At 40.4% G+C, this 21,196-nt stretch overlaps 1 protein-coding gene across 2 annotated transcripts in view; it reads right to left on the reverse strand.

The window, feature by feature from the left end:
- SPECC1L (sperm antigen with calponin homology and coiled-coil domains 1 like) overlaps positions 1 to 21,196 on the reverse strand; it is a 141,107-nt gene that overhangs the window by 100,476 nt on the left and 19,435 nt on the right. For both annotated transcript variants that reach the window (XM_045459260.1, XM_045459259.1), the window contains exon 2: positions 6,823 to 7,012. In XM_045459260.1, coding sequence (XP_045315216.1) covers positions 6,823 to 6,975 — 153 coding nt within the window. In that variant the 5' untranslated portion in view covers positions 6,976 to 7,012. The remainder of the gene's footprint in view (positions 1 to 6,822; positions 7,013 to 21,196) is intronic.

Raw genomic sequence — 21,196 nt, forward strand, 5'->3', positions numbered from 1 at the left:
CTCAACCTAATCACAAAGAGACATGAGAAACCTAAATTTGGAAGACAGTCTACCAAATAAACTGGCCTACATTCTTCTGCAATGACAAGGTCATAAAAGACAAAAACTGAGGAACTATTCTAGATTTAAGAAGAATTTGGAGAGCATGACAACTAACTGTAATTCACTGTCCTAGACTGAAAGCTGGACCAGAAAAAAATGTTCGTCTTTTTTGCTAAAATGGACATTGGCACAATTGGTGAAATTTAATTAAAGTCTATAGATGAGATACTAGCATTTTATCAATGTTCACTTCCAGATCTAGTAACTATACTCTGGTTACAAGAGAGAATATCCTTGTTTTTTGGGAAATGCACACTGAAATATCCAGCAGTAAAGAAGCATTATCTCTACAATTTACACTTTCAAGTTCAAGAAAAAATTATATATGTATGTAGTACACGTGTAAAGGAAAAATGACCAGCCATGATAAGAGGTTAACATGTAGGGGGGGTGCCTGGGTGGCTCAGTAGTTAAGCATCTGACTCTCAATTTTGGCTCAGGTTATGATCCCACAGTTTGTGAGTTCAAGTCCCACATAGGGCTCTGTGCTGAAGGCGCAGAGCCTACTTGGGATTCTCTCTTTCCCTCTCTCTCTACCCCTCTCCTGCTCCTGTGCACACATGTGCATAGTCTCTCTCCCTCTCAAAATAAATTAAAAAAATAATAATAATAATAATAATAATAATACTCTTGAAAAAATACAGGAGACTCTCTTCCTGACCTTGGGATGACGAAACATTCCATAAACACACACACATACACACCACACATCCCTAACTATAAAGAAAAAATTAACAAACTGGACTATATTAAAATTAAGAACTTCCATTTATCAAAAGATACCATTAAAGAAAGAGAAAGAAAAGGCACAGAGTGGGAGGACATATGTGCAAGACATATAAATGACAAAGGACTCACATCTAGAATAGCCAAAGAACTATAAATCAGTACAAAAAAGACAAACTACACCACTTCATACCCATTTCAGTGGTTACTATTAAAGAAAAAAAAAGTGTGGTGAGGACATGGGAAAATTAAAACACTTGTTGGGAAGAGAATTCCTTGATGGGAATGTAAAATGGTAGAGCTGCTGTGGGAAACAGTATGGAGGCTCCTCAAAAAATTAAAAATAGAATTATCATATGACCCAGAAATTCCACTTCTGAATATATCCCCAAAAAACTGAAAGCAGGGCCTCTAAGAGATATTTTCTCACACAATTTCACAGCTATTATTTACAACAGCCAAAAGTCCACACAGAAACAACCAAAGTGTCCATTGATGGAAGAATGGATAAACAAAATGTGGTATATACATACAGTAGAATACTATTAAACCTTTAAAAAGGAAATTCTGATACATGCTACCATGTGGATGAACTCTGAGAACATTATGCTAAGTGAAATCAGCCAGTGGCAAAAAGACAAATATGATTCCACTCATATGAAGTACTTACATAGTCGGATTCAAAGAGACAGAAGGTAGTTGCCAGAGGCTGGGGAGGGGGAATGGGGAGTTGTTGATTAATGGAGACAGAGTTTCAGTTTTGCAAGATGAAAAAGTTCTGGAGATGGATGGTGGGAACAGTTGCTCAATGTGAATGTACTTAATAGTACTGAACCGTACACTTAAAAATGGTTAAGACGGTAAATGTGTTTTACTACAAAAAAAAAAAAAAAAAAGAGTTAAAAAAGAGAGACAACATAATAAAAAAAATGGGCAAGTGATTTTAAGAAGCACTTCACAAATAAGATATCTAACTGTCCACTAAACACATAAAAGTAAGATACAAAAATGTGCTTAATCCCACTGATAATAATGCAAATGCAAACTGAAGCCACTTCAGAATCCCTCTACATACACCTGAATGGTTAAAATGGAGAGTGACTTAAGTGCAGGTGAGAATGTGGAGCCACCAGAAGTGTAAAATGGGAAATGATCTGGCCCTATATCCAAGAAAGCTGAACACTATGCACCCTATGACCTCATAGTTTCACTCCTAGTTACAGAGCCAACAGAAATGGCTGTACATGTGGACTAAAAGACATGAATAAGAATGTTCCTGGGGCACCTGGGTGGCTCAGTCAATTAGGTGTCTGACTTCGGCTCAAGTGATGATCTCACGGTTCATGAGTTTGGGCCCCGAATCAGGCTCTGTGCTGACAGCTCAGAGCCTGGAGCCTGCTTTGGATTCTATGTCTCTCTCTCTCTTTGCCCTCCCCCCGCTCACACTCTGTCCCTCTTGCTCAAAAATAAATAAACATTAAAAAAAATTTTTTTTTAAATGTTCCTAACAATACTGTTCTTAGTAGCCACAAAAGGGAAACTCCAGATGTCCATCAACAACAGAACAGATGAGTGACATAGTCATTCCATGGATCAGTAATCTGCAATGAAGACGGAACTGCTGTTATAAGATAACAATATGGATAAGCAAAGTGATGGTAACACTGAGTTAAGGAAATCATACAGACATAGAAAAGAACAGAGTGTACAATTATACCTATGTAAAGATAAAAAATTAGCAAAATTCGGACACCTGGTTGGCATAGTTGGTAGAGCATGCAACTCTTGATCTCAGGGTTCTAAGTTCGAGCCCCATGTTGGGTGTAGAGATTACTTAAAAATAAAAATCTTAAAAAACATTAGCAAAATTAACCTCTGGAGCTAGAAGTTAGGATGGTAGTTACTTCTAGAAAGGGCAGAAATTAAGAGGGGACATGTGGGGAGCCACCGTGATATAAGTGTGCTCTGTTCCTTGACCTAGTGGTGGCTGCAGAGTATATTAGCTTTGTGGTGATTCACTACACTGAACACAAGTGCTTTTGTGTTCTGGGTGTATACTTCATCAAAAAACTAAAAACAGGGATGCCTGGCTGGCTCAGTCAGAAGAGCATGCAACACTTGAGCTCAGGTGGGGTTGTGAGCTTGAGCCCTATGTTGGGTGTAGAGATTACTAAAAAAATAAAGAAAGAAAAGAAACTTAAAAAAATAAAAACAAAAAACAACTCTGTACTCACCAACTTCCTTTTACATGAAGCTACTGCAGGCTGATGTTTTTCCCTATTTCAATTTTTGTTAACACAATTCTGCAAATGCATGTGCATTTCCACATGTAAACTCTACCCTCCCCCACCATTAACAACAGGCCAAAAAATAAAACTGATGGAGGGAAGAGATTTTTAGCCTACTTTTTAATAACAGATACAAAAATATCATTTGGTAAAAAACTTCTAGATACAGGCGCACCTGGCTGGTTCAATTGGTAGAACATCCAACTCTTGATCTCAGGATCATAAATTCAAGCCTCATGTTGGGTATAGAGTTTACTTAATAATAATAAAAAAAAAAGAATAAAAAAAATTTTCATTTTTTTAACATTTATTTATTTTTGAGAGACAGAGAGAGACAAAGCACGAGCCAGGGAGGGGCAGAGAGAGGGGGAAACACAGAATCCAAAGCAGGCTCCAGGCTCTGAGCTGTCAGCACAGAGCCTGATGTGGGGCTCGAACTCACAAACTGTGAGATCACGAACTGAGCTGAAGTTGGATGCTTAACCGATTGAGCCACTCAGGTGCACCAATGAAAAATTTTTTTAAAAAGAATGTTTAAAAAAAAACCCTTCCAGATACAAATAATGAAACAATACAACTAATGTATACATGCTTCTCAAGGTAAAGTCCACGTTTCATGGTCTGCATCACCAACTCAAAATTTAAGTTCAGTTTTTAAATTTTGCCTTTCAAGTTTCAGAGGTGGATTGTTCAATCACACGGTTAACTAATTTTTATACCGAAAAGGTATATGATCACAAATAATCATAATCATCACAGTCATCAATTATTTAGACAGAGTCTAACTGAAGTAACTACAATTTACTACTTATCTATTAACCTTTAGAAAAATGTATTCTTGGGACAATAAAAAAGTATATTACTTCTACTACAAGGATTAACCATGAACACCTGAGCAGTGTGTGAAACCTGGAAAGTGCAGGCACATAGGAGACCAAATCATCCTCTCCGCTCACTGTGACAAAGAATTAGTCATACAAAGGCTCCAAACCAGACGTCATAGCTACTCACAAGAATGGGAATAATTTCCTCAAAACTAGGGACAGTGGGTGGCTCAGTCGGTTAAGCATCTGATTTTGGCGTAGCTCATGATCTCATAGGTTCATGAGTTCGAGCCCTGCGTCGGGCTCTGTGCTGACAGCTCGGAGCCTGGAGCCTGCTTCAGATTCTGTCTCTCCCTCTCTCTCTGCCCCTCCCCCATGCACTCTCTGTCTCTCAAAAAAAAAAAAATAATAATAATTAATTAATTTAAAAACCTAGGAACAGCAGTAGTGTTGTATTTTATATTTACAAAAGTTCCAATCAGCAGTGAGGTGCTCTGGTCAAAAAAGGTCCTTTCTCCTCCACCTTAACTAAATCTAGCCCCAAACAATATTTGAAATGAGAGGTAAAGAAACGTCCCCATGCCCTGCCACTATAAGAAAAGTGTTGAACACTGTGCAGTGACAGAGACACATATGTGGGTGCCCACATGAGTGGGTGAGTATGTGTACATGGTGTCTACATGATCAAAAGCCAACAGCTTCATTCATCTGGTTAATCATCAATGCTCCAACCCAGTTACAGGAATTCAAGTTGTGGGAAGTGTCCAAATGCCAGTAGAGAAGCACAGTGAAGTATGAAAAATTAGGAAAATAAAATAACACTTAATTTTGTGGGGTCTCCAAACCCTTTTGATCTGAAATTTTCAATTTTTCTGTTCATTTTCACTATTTCTTTCTTTCCTTCTGTGTCTTCTTCAATTTCTATTCAGTGACATTTTTCTTCTCCTTTCTTAAGTAAAAGCAATTGCTTCAGTCTGGATAAAGTGTTCCCAAACAGTTTCACCTCTTCTGAGGCCCTTCCCACTCCACACACCCCCTACTTAAAAGAGCCAACAAAGGAGAGCCACAGCTATGGACAGCTGGCATGTGCTGCCACAGAGCAGGAATACAGTTGTTTTTGCTTTACAATAAAAAGGTACTCACTGTTCAAAACCAAAGTACCATCAACTCCAGATACAGACCTCAGAAGATCTGACATGCCTCCTCAGGGCACACTCCACAGTGAACCTTCAAAAACTCTGTTTGCCACTGATGGGGAGGCAACAGAAGGAAAGCAGAACATATCCAATGCCAATGTTTCAACCTGTTCTTCCAGTCACGTAAATAACAGGTCACCCAGTCACAAAGACACTCTGCTCTGAAGACAACCCTAGCAACTAAGTAACCTGTTAGGTCAGAAAACGCCAGCTATCTTACACAAAAGAGTGACAGCACTGCCACCAAGGAAGCAATTCAGGATGCTGATTCAGACTAACGGAAGTAGGACAAAGGTCTATTCCTGGTAGCCATAGGATGACACCCAGCAGCTCATCAAAGCTGTAGCAAGGAAGAAATCTGGGGGCAGGTGGAGTATGTCTGGGTTTAGTTTTGACAACACTGGAATAGAAAAACCAGCATTCCCAGCTAGATCTTTCAATACATATAAGGAATTCCCTCATCTGCTGTTCCCATGAGATGCTTCTTAAAATAATTAAGCCACAATCTATCAAAGCCCTGCCTGGACAAAAGGCTTTTAAACAGATCATGTTTCAAGCAGTGCTTGGTTTCTCCCTATCAGACTAGCAGAAACCCTCTCCAGGTTTTCTCCATAGAGTCAAAGTTTCTACTCAAAACACAAAATTCCCAGGACAAACAAGCAAAGAACAAATAAGTAGATTCTGCACGAAGAAAGACTAGAAGACTGTGTGGATCTCTGCAGTGGATCTAAGATTTGACCAGCAGAAAAATGGTCTGGAGTCATCTTGTCCCTTGGATGGTCCAAATCAACCCAGACACTGAGAACACCCAAAGAAGACTATTATTTTCAGAAATCAGTCCTGAGCTGGTAAAAATCTCTAGAGGTAATCAATAAAAATGCTACTACCTGTCATTACAAAGCACTTGCCATGTGCCAGATTCTGTGCTAACCACTTCCATACATTCCTTCTTTCATCCTGACTATGATGACGCTGTGAAGCACATGCATACAAAGCCTGGGTCCATCTGCTATTGAAGCCCATAGCCACTATCCTGTACCAACAAGAACTAAACCAGCCTCAAAAAGAATGTAAGAAAAACGAGTTATGCTCTAACTAAATAAATATTACCCAATTTTAACGGGATTAATACAGGATTAGCTGTCAGAAAAAGAGTAACAGTTTACGGTGTGCAAGGGAGTAAGACTGGAAATAAAAAATCCTATCTAGGGGTTCCAGGAATGTTATTGCTGGTCATCCTTTAAGACCTGGCACACATGCTCTTTTCATAAAACCTTCTTGGGCTGGAAACAATGTTTTCCTGAAATGCTTACACCGCTTTCCTGCTCTCCCGGGTATCTGAATTTTTTGCGTGAATTTTAGTTATGTTTGTATATGACAACCTCCACCTGTTACACCACAAGCTCCTTGAAGGCAGACTCTACCTCCAGCTCACACCAGCACAAGAGCCTTGCACAAGGCAAGTGCTCAGTGATTTGTTTCACAATAAGCCTACTATTTGGTTTCATTCATAAAGTCAGACCAAACACACCAAGTATACCACACTGTGAACTCTTCAAAGGCTGTGTGTTCCCAGAGGTTCGCAGAAGGCAAACCCTAAATAATGTTTATTTAATAAATCAAACATTTTAAGATTCACTCCTCCTAAAATCCATCACATATTCAAACACTGCCACATTTTAATACCTTTGACAATGATGCTGTTGTTCCAGGTTTTACGAGTTTGCCTCCTGTAGATGCTGAAGAGCTGTTTTCAGGTTTAGTTTTTTCTACTGTTTGTGTTTTGCTTATCCCAGACACTTTAGGCACTGAGCCGACACTCCTGCTTGCTTTCTTCATTCTGGGCTGCCTCTTTGTGATGCATTTACAAGCAAATCTGTGAAAAGAAATGGCATTATACTGAGAACACAACTGGAAGAAAACTCTGTAGAAATTTGTTTCTGAAAAATTTTATTATAAATAAATAAATAAATAAAAAGATAAATAAAACTGTTTGAAAGCTCGATGTTGATACAGAAAAGAAAAAGCTGAAAAGGTCTTAGACTTAATCAGAATGCACCCCATGTTTAAGGCTTCCTCCTTGAATATTACTAGGTTGAAACTATTTTGTGCATTTCAGTTCAGTCATTAAAAAGAATATCCTAGATCTCTAATGGAACTGGCTAAATACAACACAGCATACATTATCTTTGGCATTTAATGAAGCAATAATCAACCTGCCATTTGAGAATTAGCCATTTTACATGTATTTGAAGGTGATCGTATTTTCCAAATTATCCAGCATAGTCTTAATTTCAAATACTTGCTGTGATAGCCTCATAGAAGCCAGGAGAACTTCCCAGAAACTCCAATATTCAGTATCTAAATATATTTCTCAGCTTCTCTCTTTTATCCAGAGGTAGCATCAAAATTCCTTATTGGCGGGGGGAGTACAGGGGGTACCTGGGTGGCTCAGTCAGTTAAGCATCTGACTTCAGCTCAGGTCATGATCTCGAGGTTCATGGGTTTGGGCCCTGTGTCAGGCTCTGTGCTGATAGCTTAGAGCCTGGAGTCTGCTTTGGATACTGTCTCCCTATCTCTCTCTTTGCCCCTCCCCCACTTGTGGGCACTCTCTCTCTCTCAAAAATAAATAAACATTTAAAAAATTCTTTATCGTAACATAAATCTTGAGGCACCTGAGTGGCTCAAGTGGTTAAGCATCAGGTCACAATCTCATGGTTTGTAAGTTTGAGCCCTCTTCACTGACAGTGCAGTGCCTGCTTGGGATTCTCTCTCGCTCTCTGCCCCTCTCCCACTTGTGCACTCTCTCTCAAAATAAATAAATAAACTTAAAAAAAAAAACCTTTGGGAAAAAAAAGAATATAAATCTCAATTTTTTGGTTCAGAAAACAAGGGCATCTATATTACCTGTAAGGAATGTGGCAAGTCTACCACCTAAGTGGCTCATACCTGATTTCACAGCTTAGAGGACTTAGAATAACACTGGCAGCACACAAAACTGCACCCAGATAAACCTTTAAATATATTTTTATTAACTAAGCTAGAAAAGCAATCCCTACAGTAAAGCATGTTTGGAAAGATGCCATGGACCAGGCTGGGTAGAGCAATACAATTCACAAAATGAAAGCCTACTTGAATGTAAGAAAGTTTGTGGATGGTGACTCTGAGACACTATAATCAGCACAAAAAGAGGCTATTCTATTCTATGAAGATTTCTACACCCTAATAAAAATAAACTTACAGAAGAACCTTTGGAAAAGAAAAGGCTCTTTCCAATAGCCTTAATGAATACTTTACCTAGACTGAGCTCGAACACTCCAGATTTATCTTGCCTTGACATAATACAAACTGTACCAACTGGTTTGGTGGCAGGAGCAGTGAGACAGGGTGAAGGGGGCTCTGCTCCACCCTCAACATGATAAGGCCTTTGAGAAAAAGGCACTGTTATTAACAGCAACCAAAACACAGCGACACCTCAGAGACTCTGCTGCCTACCCTTCCTCCAACTTCCTGGTTATTCCTTATAGAAAATATTGTATACAGTAATGATCAAATTATCCACCTTTTTTTTTTAACGGTTTAGCTTTCTACTTTCTATTCCATTTGAGTAATCTGCCCAGTGGAAGTACTCCCTACAGTTCAGCTCCACCATCTATTTCCTACACCTTCCCAGAGGATACTGAAACTGACCAAGATAGATTCAAGTAGCTTCCCCCTGCCAACCAGCAAGGAATGACACTGGGTCCATCACTAACTCAAAGTACTGTGGAAAACAATCAAGTCCCCAAGAGGCTTTCCTTCAACTTTTCACTTTCCCTTGTTTACCTGTTTGGGGTTTTTTTGTTTTTTGTTTTTTTGTTGTTGTTGTTTTTCTGTTTTGGGGTGGGGGGTAGAGAGACAGAGACAGCATGAGTGGGGTGGGGGCAGAGGGAGAGGGACAGAGAGAATCCTAAGAAGGCTCCACGCTGCCAGCACAGGGCCCAATGCAGGGCTCAAACCCACAAAGCCAGGAGATCCTGACCTGAGCCAAAACTAAGAGCCGGACACTTAACCGACTGAGCCACCCATGCGCCCCTTACCTGCTCTTTTCTAAGTCTCATATCTTGCATACGGCTCCCTGGAATTTTGTTCTTTTCTTCTCCAAATTCCATGCCTGCACCCCTTTTCTACACCACTCAGACCCTCTGCCATTCTCTGACTACTTGTCCAACTCCTGCCAAATTAACTTTTCCTAGACAGGCAGCACCCAACAGAACCTACTGCAATGATGAAAATGTTCTATGTGTATTTGTGCTGTCCAACATAGTAACCACTGGCCACTTGTGGCTACTGAGCACTTGAAATGTGGCTAGTGTGACTGAGGAACTTAATTTTAAGTTTGATTTTAACCAATTTAAACTTAAAGGTACGTGGTAGCTACCAAAATGGACAATGTAACAGACTGTCCCTTTCCTGCTATCACCTAAAACCTAATGAATTACCACTTATGACCCACTAGGACGGCTATAATCAAAAAGATAGATGGTAACAAATGTTGGAAAGAATGTGCAGTAATTAAAACCTTCACATGCAGCATAAAATGATGCAGCTGCTTTGGAAAAGAGTCTAGCAGTTCCATTTCAAATGGTTAAACACAGAGTTACCATACAATCCAGCAATTCTATTCCTGGGTTTATACCCAAGAGAAATAAAAACATTTGTCCACACACAAACTTACGTACAAATGTCCATAGAAAGATTATTCATAATAGCCACAAACTGGAAACAACCCAAACAACCTCAAAAAATTCTCCCAAATTAAACCATAATAAGAGCATTTAGATTACTTTTCATTATCAGCATGTATTTGTTACTGGATACATATTACTATCACTTAGTTATATTTACATGCTTTCTACATACAAAATAACTTTTTGTTTCAATTCCCAATGTGTATCAATTGGTGAAAGATAAAGCAAATATGGCATACCTATTAAATGGAGTATTATTTCGGCATAAAAAAGAAATGAACTACCACTACCAGGGTACCTGGGTGGCTCAGGCAGCTGAGCATTTGACTATTGGTTTCAGCTCAGGTCATGTCGTCATGGTTCCTGGGTTCGAGCCCTGCATCAGGCTCCATGTTATCAGCAGAGCCTGCTTGGGATTTTCTCTCTCTGCGCCTCCTCCACTCATTCTCCCTTTCCCTCTCTCTCTCAAAAATAAATAAATAAAACTTAAAAAAAAATGAACTACCAACAGAAAGTATAACATGGATGAACCCTGAAATCATTATACCAGGTGAAAGAAACCAGACACAAAGATTCACGTATATATGATTCCATTTATACAAACTGTCCAGAATAGGCAAATTCATAGAGACAGAAAGTACATAAGAGGTTATCAGAGGCTAGGGTAGCGGAAATGGATACTGACTGCTAATGGACACAAGGCTTATTTTGGGGGACAAAACATTCTAGACATTCAGTTTTTAAATGGGGGAATTGTACGGAAATATGAATTATATCTCAATAAAGCTTTTACAAAAACAAAACAAACCCTGGGGCTCCTGGCTAGCTCAGAGAAGAGCATGAGACTCTTGATGTTAGGGTTCTGAGTTTGAGTCCCACATTGGGTATAGAGATTACTTAAAAATAAAATCTTAAAAAAAATTAAAAACCTAATAAAAATCAAACAAGGACTTCTAGAAAGTAAATCCCAACACTGTAAAATACCCAATAAGATAAAGAAAAGGACTACAGTCTTGCAAACATCTGAGATGAGGCAAGCAGCACAGCCAAAAGCTTTAAAAGATGCTGAGATACATAACTGGTCCAGGCGCCTGGCAGCTTGAGATCTTAGGAGAACTTAGACCAGTGGTTCTCACCCACATTGGACCCAAAGCTCCCTTTCTATAATAAATATGTAAATACCCTTTACTACCGAGTGAAATCCAAAGCTAACCTATTTATTATATACATACAGATGCTTTCTAAAGATATATGTGGCAACTACAACTTTTTAAAAAATGTTTTATTATTTATTTGTGTGTGTGTGTGTGTGTGAGAGAGAGAGAGAGAGAGAGAGAGCAAGCATGAGTGGGGGAGGGGCAGAGAGAGAGGGAGACAGAATCTGAAGCAGGCTCCAGGCTCTGAGCTATCAGCACAGAGCCTGACATGGGGCTCGAACCCACCAACTGTGAGATCGTGACCTGAGCCGAAGCCGGACGCTTAACCAACTGAGCCACCCAGACGCTCCTAAAACTTTTATAAAAATAAAAAATAGAAGTATTCTGTCATAAAATAAATGTGAATTTCAATATGTGAATGTTCAAGCAATACTATGCTAGGAACAAAACAGTCAGAAATCCACACCTCTAAGTTAAATCACTGAATTTGACAACTGCAAATAGTCTTGACTTGGGCCTGTGGTGGTACTACAACTGAGATACCATGCCATCTATCATGCATACTATCAATAATATGATTTTCGGGGCACCTGGGTGGCTTAATCGGTTGAGTATCTGACTTCAGCTCAGGTCATGATCTCAGGGTTCGTAGGTTTGAGTCCTGCATCTGTGCTGACAGCTCAGAGCCTGGAGCCTACTTCTGATTCTGTGTCTCCCTCTCTCTCTCCCCTCCCCCACTTGTGTTCTGTCTCTCTTTCTCTCTCTAATAAACAAACATTAAAATAATAATAATAATAATAATAATAATAATATGATTTTCTAAGAGGATGAACCACATTTAGTGTGATAGTCAATTTTATATGCCAACTGACTACACCACAGACTGCATAAACTTTTGGTCAAATTATCCTGGGTGTAAGGATGTTTCTGAAAGAGATTAACATTTAAATTTAGTTTCCTGACTCCTTGAGTTGGGATGTTGGTCTTTTCCTGTCTTTGGACTCCAACTTGAAAAACTGGATCTTCTTGGCTCTCAAGCCCACCAACTTTCAGACTAGAATTTACACCATCAGCTCTCGTGGTTCTCAGGCCTTCAGACTTGGACCAGAACTTACACTGTTGGCTCTCCTGGGTCTCCAGCTTGCTGACTGCAGATCCTGATACTTCTCAGCTCCATGATCATGTGAGCCAACTCCTTGTAATAAATCTATTTTGGGGGAGCACCTGGGGTGGCTCAGTTGGTTGAGCATCCGACTTCAGCTCAGGCCATGTCATGATCTCACGGTTTATGTGTTTGAGTCCCACATCAGGCTCGCTGCTGTTAGTGCAGAGCAGGCTTCCAATCCTCTGTCCCCCTCTCAAACTGTCTCTCTCTCTCAAAAATCAATAAAACATTAAAAAAAAAACTTAAAAAGAAAATCTGTGTGTGTGTGTGTGTGTGTGTGTGTGTGTGTGTGTGTGTGTAGATCTTACTGGTTCTGTTCCTCTGGAGAACCCTGAATAATAAACTTGGTAAAGCTGAGAACAAAACAATTTCTCCTCGATGTCTACAGTAACTGCATTCCTGGAAAATTCCAGGAAGTGTAGTTCCAAAACTACACTTAAAAAATGCCTTCTTTGTGTAAAATGGAATTAGATTCTAGGCTCAGTCATAAGCATTTTTTTTCTATCTATGTAAATTTTTCAGCAAGATATTCCAAAGTTGTGGCAGATCACAGGAAAAGTTTGGTTCTATGGAATGGACACTTCATTGAGTCTAGAATTCCATGGCCCCTACCTACTAAATTTCAACAGCAACCACCAACCATTGAGACAACCAAAAAAGCTTCCATGATTTTCTAAAACAACCCCTATCTAAGGACAAAAGTCTTCAAAAACAGATTATAATTCATCAGTAGACCTTGGCCCCTACCTGGTTAAGAAGGGGGAATCACTACCCTCCCTAGAGAGCCTCTGGAGTCCCCTGAGCATAGGAGAGATTACAGAATGGAGGGAAAGAACCAGCACAGTTCACAGCACTTCAAGTGCCTGGAAGTTTAAAAAAGGGGTGGTGTGGTGTATGTAAGTAACTACTATCCCTTCCCCAATTCTGTTCAGGGCCGTCATGTCAGCACCCACCTCTCATCCAGAGAAGTCAAGGTTCAGGGGGACTAAAAAGCAGCCCTCCTCACGGTAGTAACAGTATGGATCCTGTCTCTCTATATATACTAAGAATAATCTCAAACTACAATAAATCCATGAAGTATGTTAGATATCTTTCTCAAACAATATTTCTTAAAAACATCAAAATTGACGCACTGCTCCGAAAATAGGGAAAGGCACTGAAGGCCTTGAGTCGTGCCCTTCCGCCACCCCCCTCCCCGCCCAGCAAAGGGGCAGGCATCATGTCCCAGCTGTGCGGTACCCAGTACAGTTCACTGAATCTTCAAAAGAGCCCACACAGGCCTTGACAGAGGCTCAGAGAGTGTAACTCTCCCTGGGTCAACTATTCTTAAGTGGTGGTAGTCTGAATCCAAACCCCACACCCTGCCCACCACCCCATATGGTCCCCAGTGCAACCATACCCAAAAACCTCATCAGGAATGTGCGGTGTTTTTTTGTTTTTTTTTTTAACATTTATTCATTTTTGAGAGACAAAGACAGAGTGCAAAGTGGGGTGCGGCAGAGAGAGAGGGAGACACAGAATCCTAAACAGGCTCTAGGCTCTGAGCTGTGAGCACAGACCCAGGGCTCGAACCCATGAACTGAGAGATCATGACCTGAGTCGAAGTTGGACACTTAACCCACTGAACCACCCAGGCACTCCAGGAATGTGCAGTTTTGATCTGAACAAATATTTCATAAGATATGAACAAAATGTTACAACACTAAAACTACACTGCTCAATCTGCGCCTTCTAAATTTATCAGTGTTGGTATTCCTGACCACATTTTTTTTTTCATTTTGAAGGTACTGTCATGTTATTTAATATAAAATCTATAGACTTTTTAGAGCAGAAAATGTATCACCAGTTCTAAATCAGTATATATTAAGTTACAGCTATAAAAGTAAAATTCTTAGCTGCTATTTTTTCATTTAAAATAATTATTTGTTAGGCATGGGCAGAGACACAGCTGCCCTCATTTTTTCAGAAATAACCCTGCATTTAGAGGGCTGCAATCTGGGTGGCCAGAACTCTCACCAGGATGTCCTAGCCCAAGTATGGGCTCCCCAGAACAGGATTTACAGCTCCAGGAGCCCTGCCTAAAGCTAATTACACATGCACAGCCATACAGGAAGCTTGAGCTTCCTTTACATCTACGAGATCACATAATTAAAACCTACTGAGGAAAACAAATAAAGCACCATCTCTTACCTGCCAGATATGGTAGATAAAATACTACTTAAAAATCAAACCACAGGGGCACCTGTCTGGCTTAGTCAGTGGAGCATTTGACTCTCGGTCTCAGGGTTGTGAGTTTGAGCCCCAATTCGGGTACAGAGATTACTTAAAAAAAAAAAAAAAATCAAACCACAGACTCCTAAAAATGGAAAAATATCTTGGAGACCATTTATAGGAAATCCTGCATGAAGCATCACTGACAAAAAATCTTCTAGGTACAAGCATCTACTGTTGGAGGAGACTGACTACTAAAAGTTATGAAGCAAGTCATTGTTTACTCAACATTCAGTGAATACTTACTTTGTGCCATGGGAAATGCCAATTCTCTAGGACACTAGTCAGACAAGGCATAAATAAATGGACACATAAAGATAATTAAGACAAAAATACCCACTTTCAAGGAGCTCACAGTTTAGTGGAAGAAACAAGATACATAAATAGTGAAGACCCCATCCTTCATAAATTTTACCAAAAAAACAAGGTAAGTATATATACAAGGCAGTCCTCGGTTCTGCCTCTGGGGAACCAGTGTGAGGCACACACCTCCCAGAGGTGTGAGAAAGCTTGGGCTCACTTGAAGGACTCTTAAGAACTGGGTGTGGCTAGAATACCAAAATATCAAAATGAGGACTGGTGGGGAAGGGCCCAGTGGACCAAACCCTGGCCTTCATCTGACACAGGAGGGCAAACCGCAAATAGATTGTCAGTGCAACCCTAAGTCAGATTTGTTATTTCCTAAAGACAAACCTGGCACTGTTGTGGAGGAGGGACTGAGGGGCATAACACCATGGCAGGGCTTAGGCAAGAGAAAACCTGATCAGCATCTCTAACTCCCTTCCTCTGACCTGGCTCCAAGCTCTCTACTCAAAACAAAAGTACACTGTCACCCCACAGCTCTCCCAGGATCTGAAGACCACCACAGCACTTCTCTATGCCTGCCTTTCTCCCACATCACTCCCATGAATTTTCAGCCACTCCTTCAGATTCGGCACCATCTGTGTCTGTCCGCAATGTGGTACATGGGCCCCTCGGAACTGGGCACAGATTACACGGATCTGGTCTGGCAAACAGAGATCCTCTTAACTTACAGGAAAAAAACCTACTTTTCTAGGAGCTACCAGAGGCACATACTGAGTTCATGGCTACCTAATTAATACTCACATTTCTTTTTCACACATACAGACACTAAACTGTTTTTCTTTTTTGCCCTCCCCCCAACATTTCATTATGAAAAATTTCAAACACACGGAAATGTTGAAGAAAGTATAAACACCTCACTTTTCTCCTTTTCATAGCTGTGTAATTTATATTCTGAAAAATTTTCATTTGGTCCGATTCAGCTCAAGGCTGAACAGGGTATCTTAAAATTCTTTTTTTTTTTTTAATTTTTTTTAACGTTTATTTATTTTTGAGAGAGAGAGAGAGAGAGAGACAGAGCTCGAGAGAAGAAGGGCCAGAGAGAGAGGGAGACACAGAATCTGAAGCAGGCTCCAGGCTCCGAGCTGTCAGCACAGAGCCCGACGGGGGCTCGAACTCACAAACCGCGAGATCATGACCTGAGCCGAAGTCGGGCTCTTAACCGACTGAGCCACCCAGGTGCCCCGGATATCTTAAAATTCTGACTCTGACTTGAAACTCACAATTCTCCCTCCAACAAGTGCTTTCTTCAACCTAAGTCACACGACCACTCAGGATCCTTATCTACAATACAAGGAGGCTGGATTCTAGGATCTCAAAGGTACCTTCCAACTCCAAAAAACTTCTAACTTAGTAAAATTCACAGTACTGATGACAATGTTACATAAGACAGGGTAATGACAAAGATCCCTCCGGGTCTCAAAACAGTAGCAGAATAGTGAACTAAAATCAGGAGAGATGGGTGCAACTGTTTCCTCTTCTAGAAGAGGAGCTGATAAAACCTAACTATGGAGTTCTTCTACAAAATAACATGTATAGATGAAGGAAAAGAACAAAAATCCTGACATATTTATTCCAGGAGAATTTACTTTGCAGCACTCGAAGGTCAGAAAAACAGTGCAACAATCCCAAGGTCAGGGATGGCACTTAATCTCAGTGATTCAGAAACCCCACCCTCCCAGGGCACCTGGGTGGCTCAGTCAGTTAAGCATCCAACTCTTGATTTTGCTCAGGTCATGAGATTGAGCCTCATCAGGATCCATGCTAAGTGTGGAGCCTGCTTAAGATTCTCTCTTTTTCTCTCTCTCTTTAGTTCTCTGCCCCTCCACCCTTCTTAAAATAAATGAATAAACATTAAAAAAAAAAAAACTCCACCCTCCCCAACCACCCACCTATGAAGAGCACACCAATCAAGTTTCAGAAATAATGCCAAAAGAACCTTGAAAATTTATCTTAACTGTCATGATATTACATCAAGAAGGATCCACCCTGCTGGAGAACACAGACTGTCTTGGTAACTACCAGAGAGCTGAGGCCCATCCCTCACTGAGGAAGTGAGAAGCACCTTCAGCCCTGGCAGAGTGAGGGAAAGGAACCCTTGATGGCACCTACAGGGTCATCGCCTAACTACCTCTTACAGTCACACCTCGATCTTGATACTGTCACTAATTTTTCCTTTGAACTCCTACTATTCACCTCCAATTAGAACCGTTTTTTTCCTGTTATGCAAAATGTACTGCTATTTAAAACTATTTAAATTTAATTATTATTTAATTGATATTTTTAAATCTACTGTGCTCCTTTAAAACAACCAGTGATCCCGGAGACTGCTCTACCTTGCATGAACGAACCTTTATCCCTGGGCAAATTACTCCACCTCTCTGAAATCTCAGTTTCCTCATATGTAAAATGGGCTGCTAATGCTACCTACCTTATAAGGATTTTGAGAGAATTCAATGAAGTAATGAACCTAAAGTGCTTAGCAGGGTTGACAGCCCACAGTAAAGATGGATAAATGTGGACTATCATAACGTAAAAGAATACACCGCATGCCCCAAGTATGACTAATGCCATATTAAAATAAAAGCAGCAATTCAAAAGGCACTTTGTAAGAGAAACCCTTTACAAGGAATGACTAAAGACTGTTTATACTCACTACTTACATTAAATTATATACTATTGCACATAGATGTCAACAAACAACACTTGCTGCTGGTTCTTTCCCACTGAAAATTATATATCAGGAAATACTGAAAATACATGGTAGGGAGTTCACTGGAATGATAATCAGGAGACCTGGATTGTGGTTGCAAGCCTGACAAGTCTGCATGACCTTGGTAAGTCATGCTACCTCTAGGAGCCTTGTTTATAAGCAAGGAGGATGGATTAGGATCTTTCAGAAACTCAAAAATTCTATGCCATAACTTATACCATTCAGAACCAGGAATCAAAACTACTTTTAAAAAGGAAACTGCTGGGCGTCTGGGTAGCTAAGACAGTTAAGCATCTGACTTCAGCTCAGGTCATGATCTCACACACAGTTCATGAGCTCAGGGCCCGCTTTGGGTGAGCCCCATTTCTCTCTCTCCACGTCTCCCCACCCCCCACCCCTTGCTCACTTATGCCATAAATAAATAAATAAATAAATAAATAAATAAATAAATAAATAGAACTGCTTATTAATTATTATTTTTTATTCCTATCAATATCCCACTAAAAATCCAAAAAGGGTTTCAACCAAAACAATCTAGGGATGCCTGGGTGGCTCAGTCGGTTAAGCGTCCAACTTCATCCAGCTCAGGCCATGATCTTGCAGTTCGTGAGTTTGAGCCCCCCGTCAGGCTCTGTGCTGATAGCTCAGAACCTGGAGCCTGCTTCAGATTCCGTGTCTCCCTCTCTCTCTGCCCCTCTCCCACTCACATACATTCTCTCTCTCTCACAAATAAACATTTAAAAAAATTAAAAACAATCTAAATGTATTTGTCCCTTATTTTAAAAACTCCGTATTTGAAATGTAGGGATCAATTCAAATTGTAAATTAAGAACAGACTTAAAACCCTGAGGAGAAGGAATCACACAGTCAAGGGAAATTTAGGAAACTAACCACACTGGAGTCAGTAACTACACGTTACTAAATGAATCAAAACCAACAACCAATCTTATCAAAGCATGTGTACTACAAAAAAACAAACAAAACACTGAAAAGAAATTCAGCAAGAAATGTTTTAATTAGATAAATCATAATGCAACATACTGATCCACTGAATTCCTCAACACATGTGTGTTTATAACCCTTCTTTTGTGAACTGACACACAATCAGAGAAGTGCATTTAAAGAGAGACTTGGAGCAAGACTCCATTGAAAAAAGTCAAGACTTACTCAGAGGAAAAGCATGAGCACTGTCAGGTCAAAAAACTGCACATGTGCAAATGGGCGATACACAAGATGCACAAAACAGGGACAGGAAGGAGAGAGAAGACTTTGGATGTACAATTCTCTGCTTAGTCTGGATCCATATACAAAAGTCCATTACTGCCCCAAATACTTCAATGCTTGCTAAGGAGCTTACTGACTATAATGCTTACTATTTTCAAATGCTTATTTTTATTGTTAATACAATACCTTTTCTCTTTTATTTGAGAGAGAGACAACACGTGTACATGCGAGATGGGGAGAGGGGAAGAGAGAGAGAATCTTTACCAGGCTCCAAACTCAGTAAGGAGGTCAACACATGGCTTGATCCCACGACCCTGCAGTCATGACCAGAGCCAAAATCGAGAGTCGGATGCTCAACCGACTGAGCCAACCAGGCACACCCCTTCTCATTTTTAACACCAATTTTTTAAAGTATATTTATTTAAGTAATCACTACACCCAACATGGGGCTCGAGCTCACTACTCCAAGATCAAGAGTCTCATGGTCTTCTGACTGAGCCAGCCAGGCACCCCAATACCAATTTTATTTCATGCCTAAAATGAGGGTGTGATTATCAACTAATGTGCACATTGAATATGGTAGTCTGTCTTGTTATGGTACTGTTTCCAGAAATCAATGATCCACATTATGACTTAGTGAGGAAAGGTGGCATTAATATCCACCTCTCCTCCACTTCCACCTCCAGCCCTGAGAAGGAAGGAACTTCACCCCTGTGTCCTCTTCTTTACCCTAGGGGTGCACCACCCTTAAACACCTTCATGGTCACAGAAGAAGGAAAAAACAGCTTCCTCTCTGATTTCCCCCACTTTCCCTCCCAGCTTCCTCCTTTCTGATTCTGGCCACACTCTATGAAGGGAGCAGGAGAAAGGCCACACTGACCAGCCATGCCCAACTGGATACTGAAGTTAGCAATAAGGAGCTAATGGTAAGCAGGGCCAGCACAGCCCCCAGGGGAAGGTCAGGGGCCAAGTCAGACTGTAGTGGAATGGGATAAAAAGCTGAGTAGATGAAGGATAAAGACCTTTTCAAAACTTTGGCTTTGTTAAAGGGGAGAATGTCAGAGAGTCATGAGGACGTGGAGACACTTTGCTGGTGTTGCTGTTGTTGCCTGGAGACTGTCAGCCTGCCAGCAAGAAAGGTCGGTGCTGCACCAACACACCTGATTCTCATCATTGCCCTACGTGCTGGGAAGGAGGAAGAAACTGGGGTTAGAGAGGTAAACAGCTTGCCCAAAGTCTGAGCTCTTTCCACTAAACCATAACTGACAGGATGCTAAGAAAAGGAGTTAATTATTAGCAACAAAAATTCAAAAGCACAACTCCGTGTCCATGTGTTTTTGGCCAGAGAGAAGCCCACTCATATTAATTTATGATTTTTCTCTATTACTCTACAAGACTTAACACAAGGAAATCTTTAGAAACTAGAAGCTCCCTGGATTTTTCAAACTTAGAACCCTAAGTTTTCATTTTAGTGCTTTCCAAATAATGACAAATCTATTTTTTTCACTTAAATTCTAGTTAGTTAACAGTGTAATACTAGTTGCAAGTGTACAATATAGTAATTCAGCACTTCCATTCCTCACCCCGTGCTCACCACGAGTTGCACTCCTTAATCCCCGTCACCGATTCAGCCCATCCTCCCTCCCACCCACCTCCCCTATGGTAACCATCAGTTTATTCCCTATAGTTAAGCATCTGTTTCTTGGTTTGTCTCTTTTTCTCTTTTCAAAAAACCTAATCTCATATGAAGACCTCTTCAGATCCATTTCTGGAGATCTCTCTTTTTAATACAAGCTGCTGAAAGGCTGTTAAACTGACAATACTTAACATTCCAGACAAGTGACAAGGCTGGAAGAGGATAGCCTGAAAGAATTTCTGGCTACAGTACACAAATGATTTTTCCAGATTTAGTCCAAAACAAATTGGTTCTCAAAGTTCAAACTCCCAGAATGCAAGAAATGTTGAGTCTCCTCTGGCCATTCCCTCCTAAGCCAAAGTCTGTGAATATTTATTTACAAAAAGAAAACGTTTATTCAGGACCCCTTCAAACCATGGCTTTATGCTCAGAGTTTTGGCAGACAGTTACACACTTGCACAATGCTATATTCATAGAATAAACTGTCAGCCATATTTTTAATTAAAAACACCATTTTGACATATTCTTACATTTATAACAAACTCTGATCTGAAACACAAAATGAAATATTTTCTTTGCATTTCACTAATCGTTCAATGTAACAATGTAAAAAATCCTTTAAAAATAAGCTTGGGGGCACCTGGGTGGCTCAGTTGGTTAAGCGTCCAACTTCAGCTCAGGTCACGATCTCATGATTCATGGGTTCGAGTTCTGCATTGAACTTCAGTTCCTCTGGTCCCCCCTCTCTCTGCCCATCCCCTGTGCGCTCTCTCACTCTCTCTCTCTCTCAAAAATAAATAA

This window comes from Leopardus geoffroyi, chromosome D3 (assembly GCF_018350155.1).
Source record: "Leopardus geoffroyi isolate Oge1 chromosome D3, O.geoffroyi_Oge1_pat1.0, whole genome shotgun sequence".
Taxonomy (NCBI): domain Eukaryota; kingdom Metazoa; phylum Chordata; class Mammalia; order Carnivora; family Felidae; genus Leopardus; species Leopardus geoffroyi.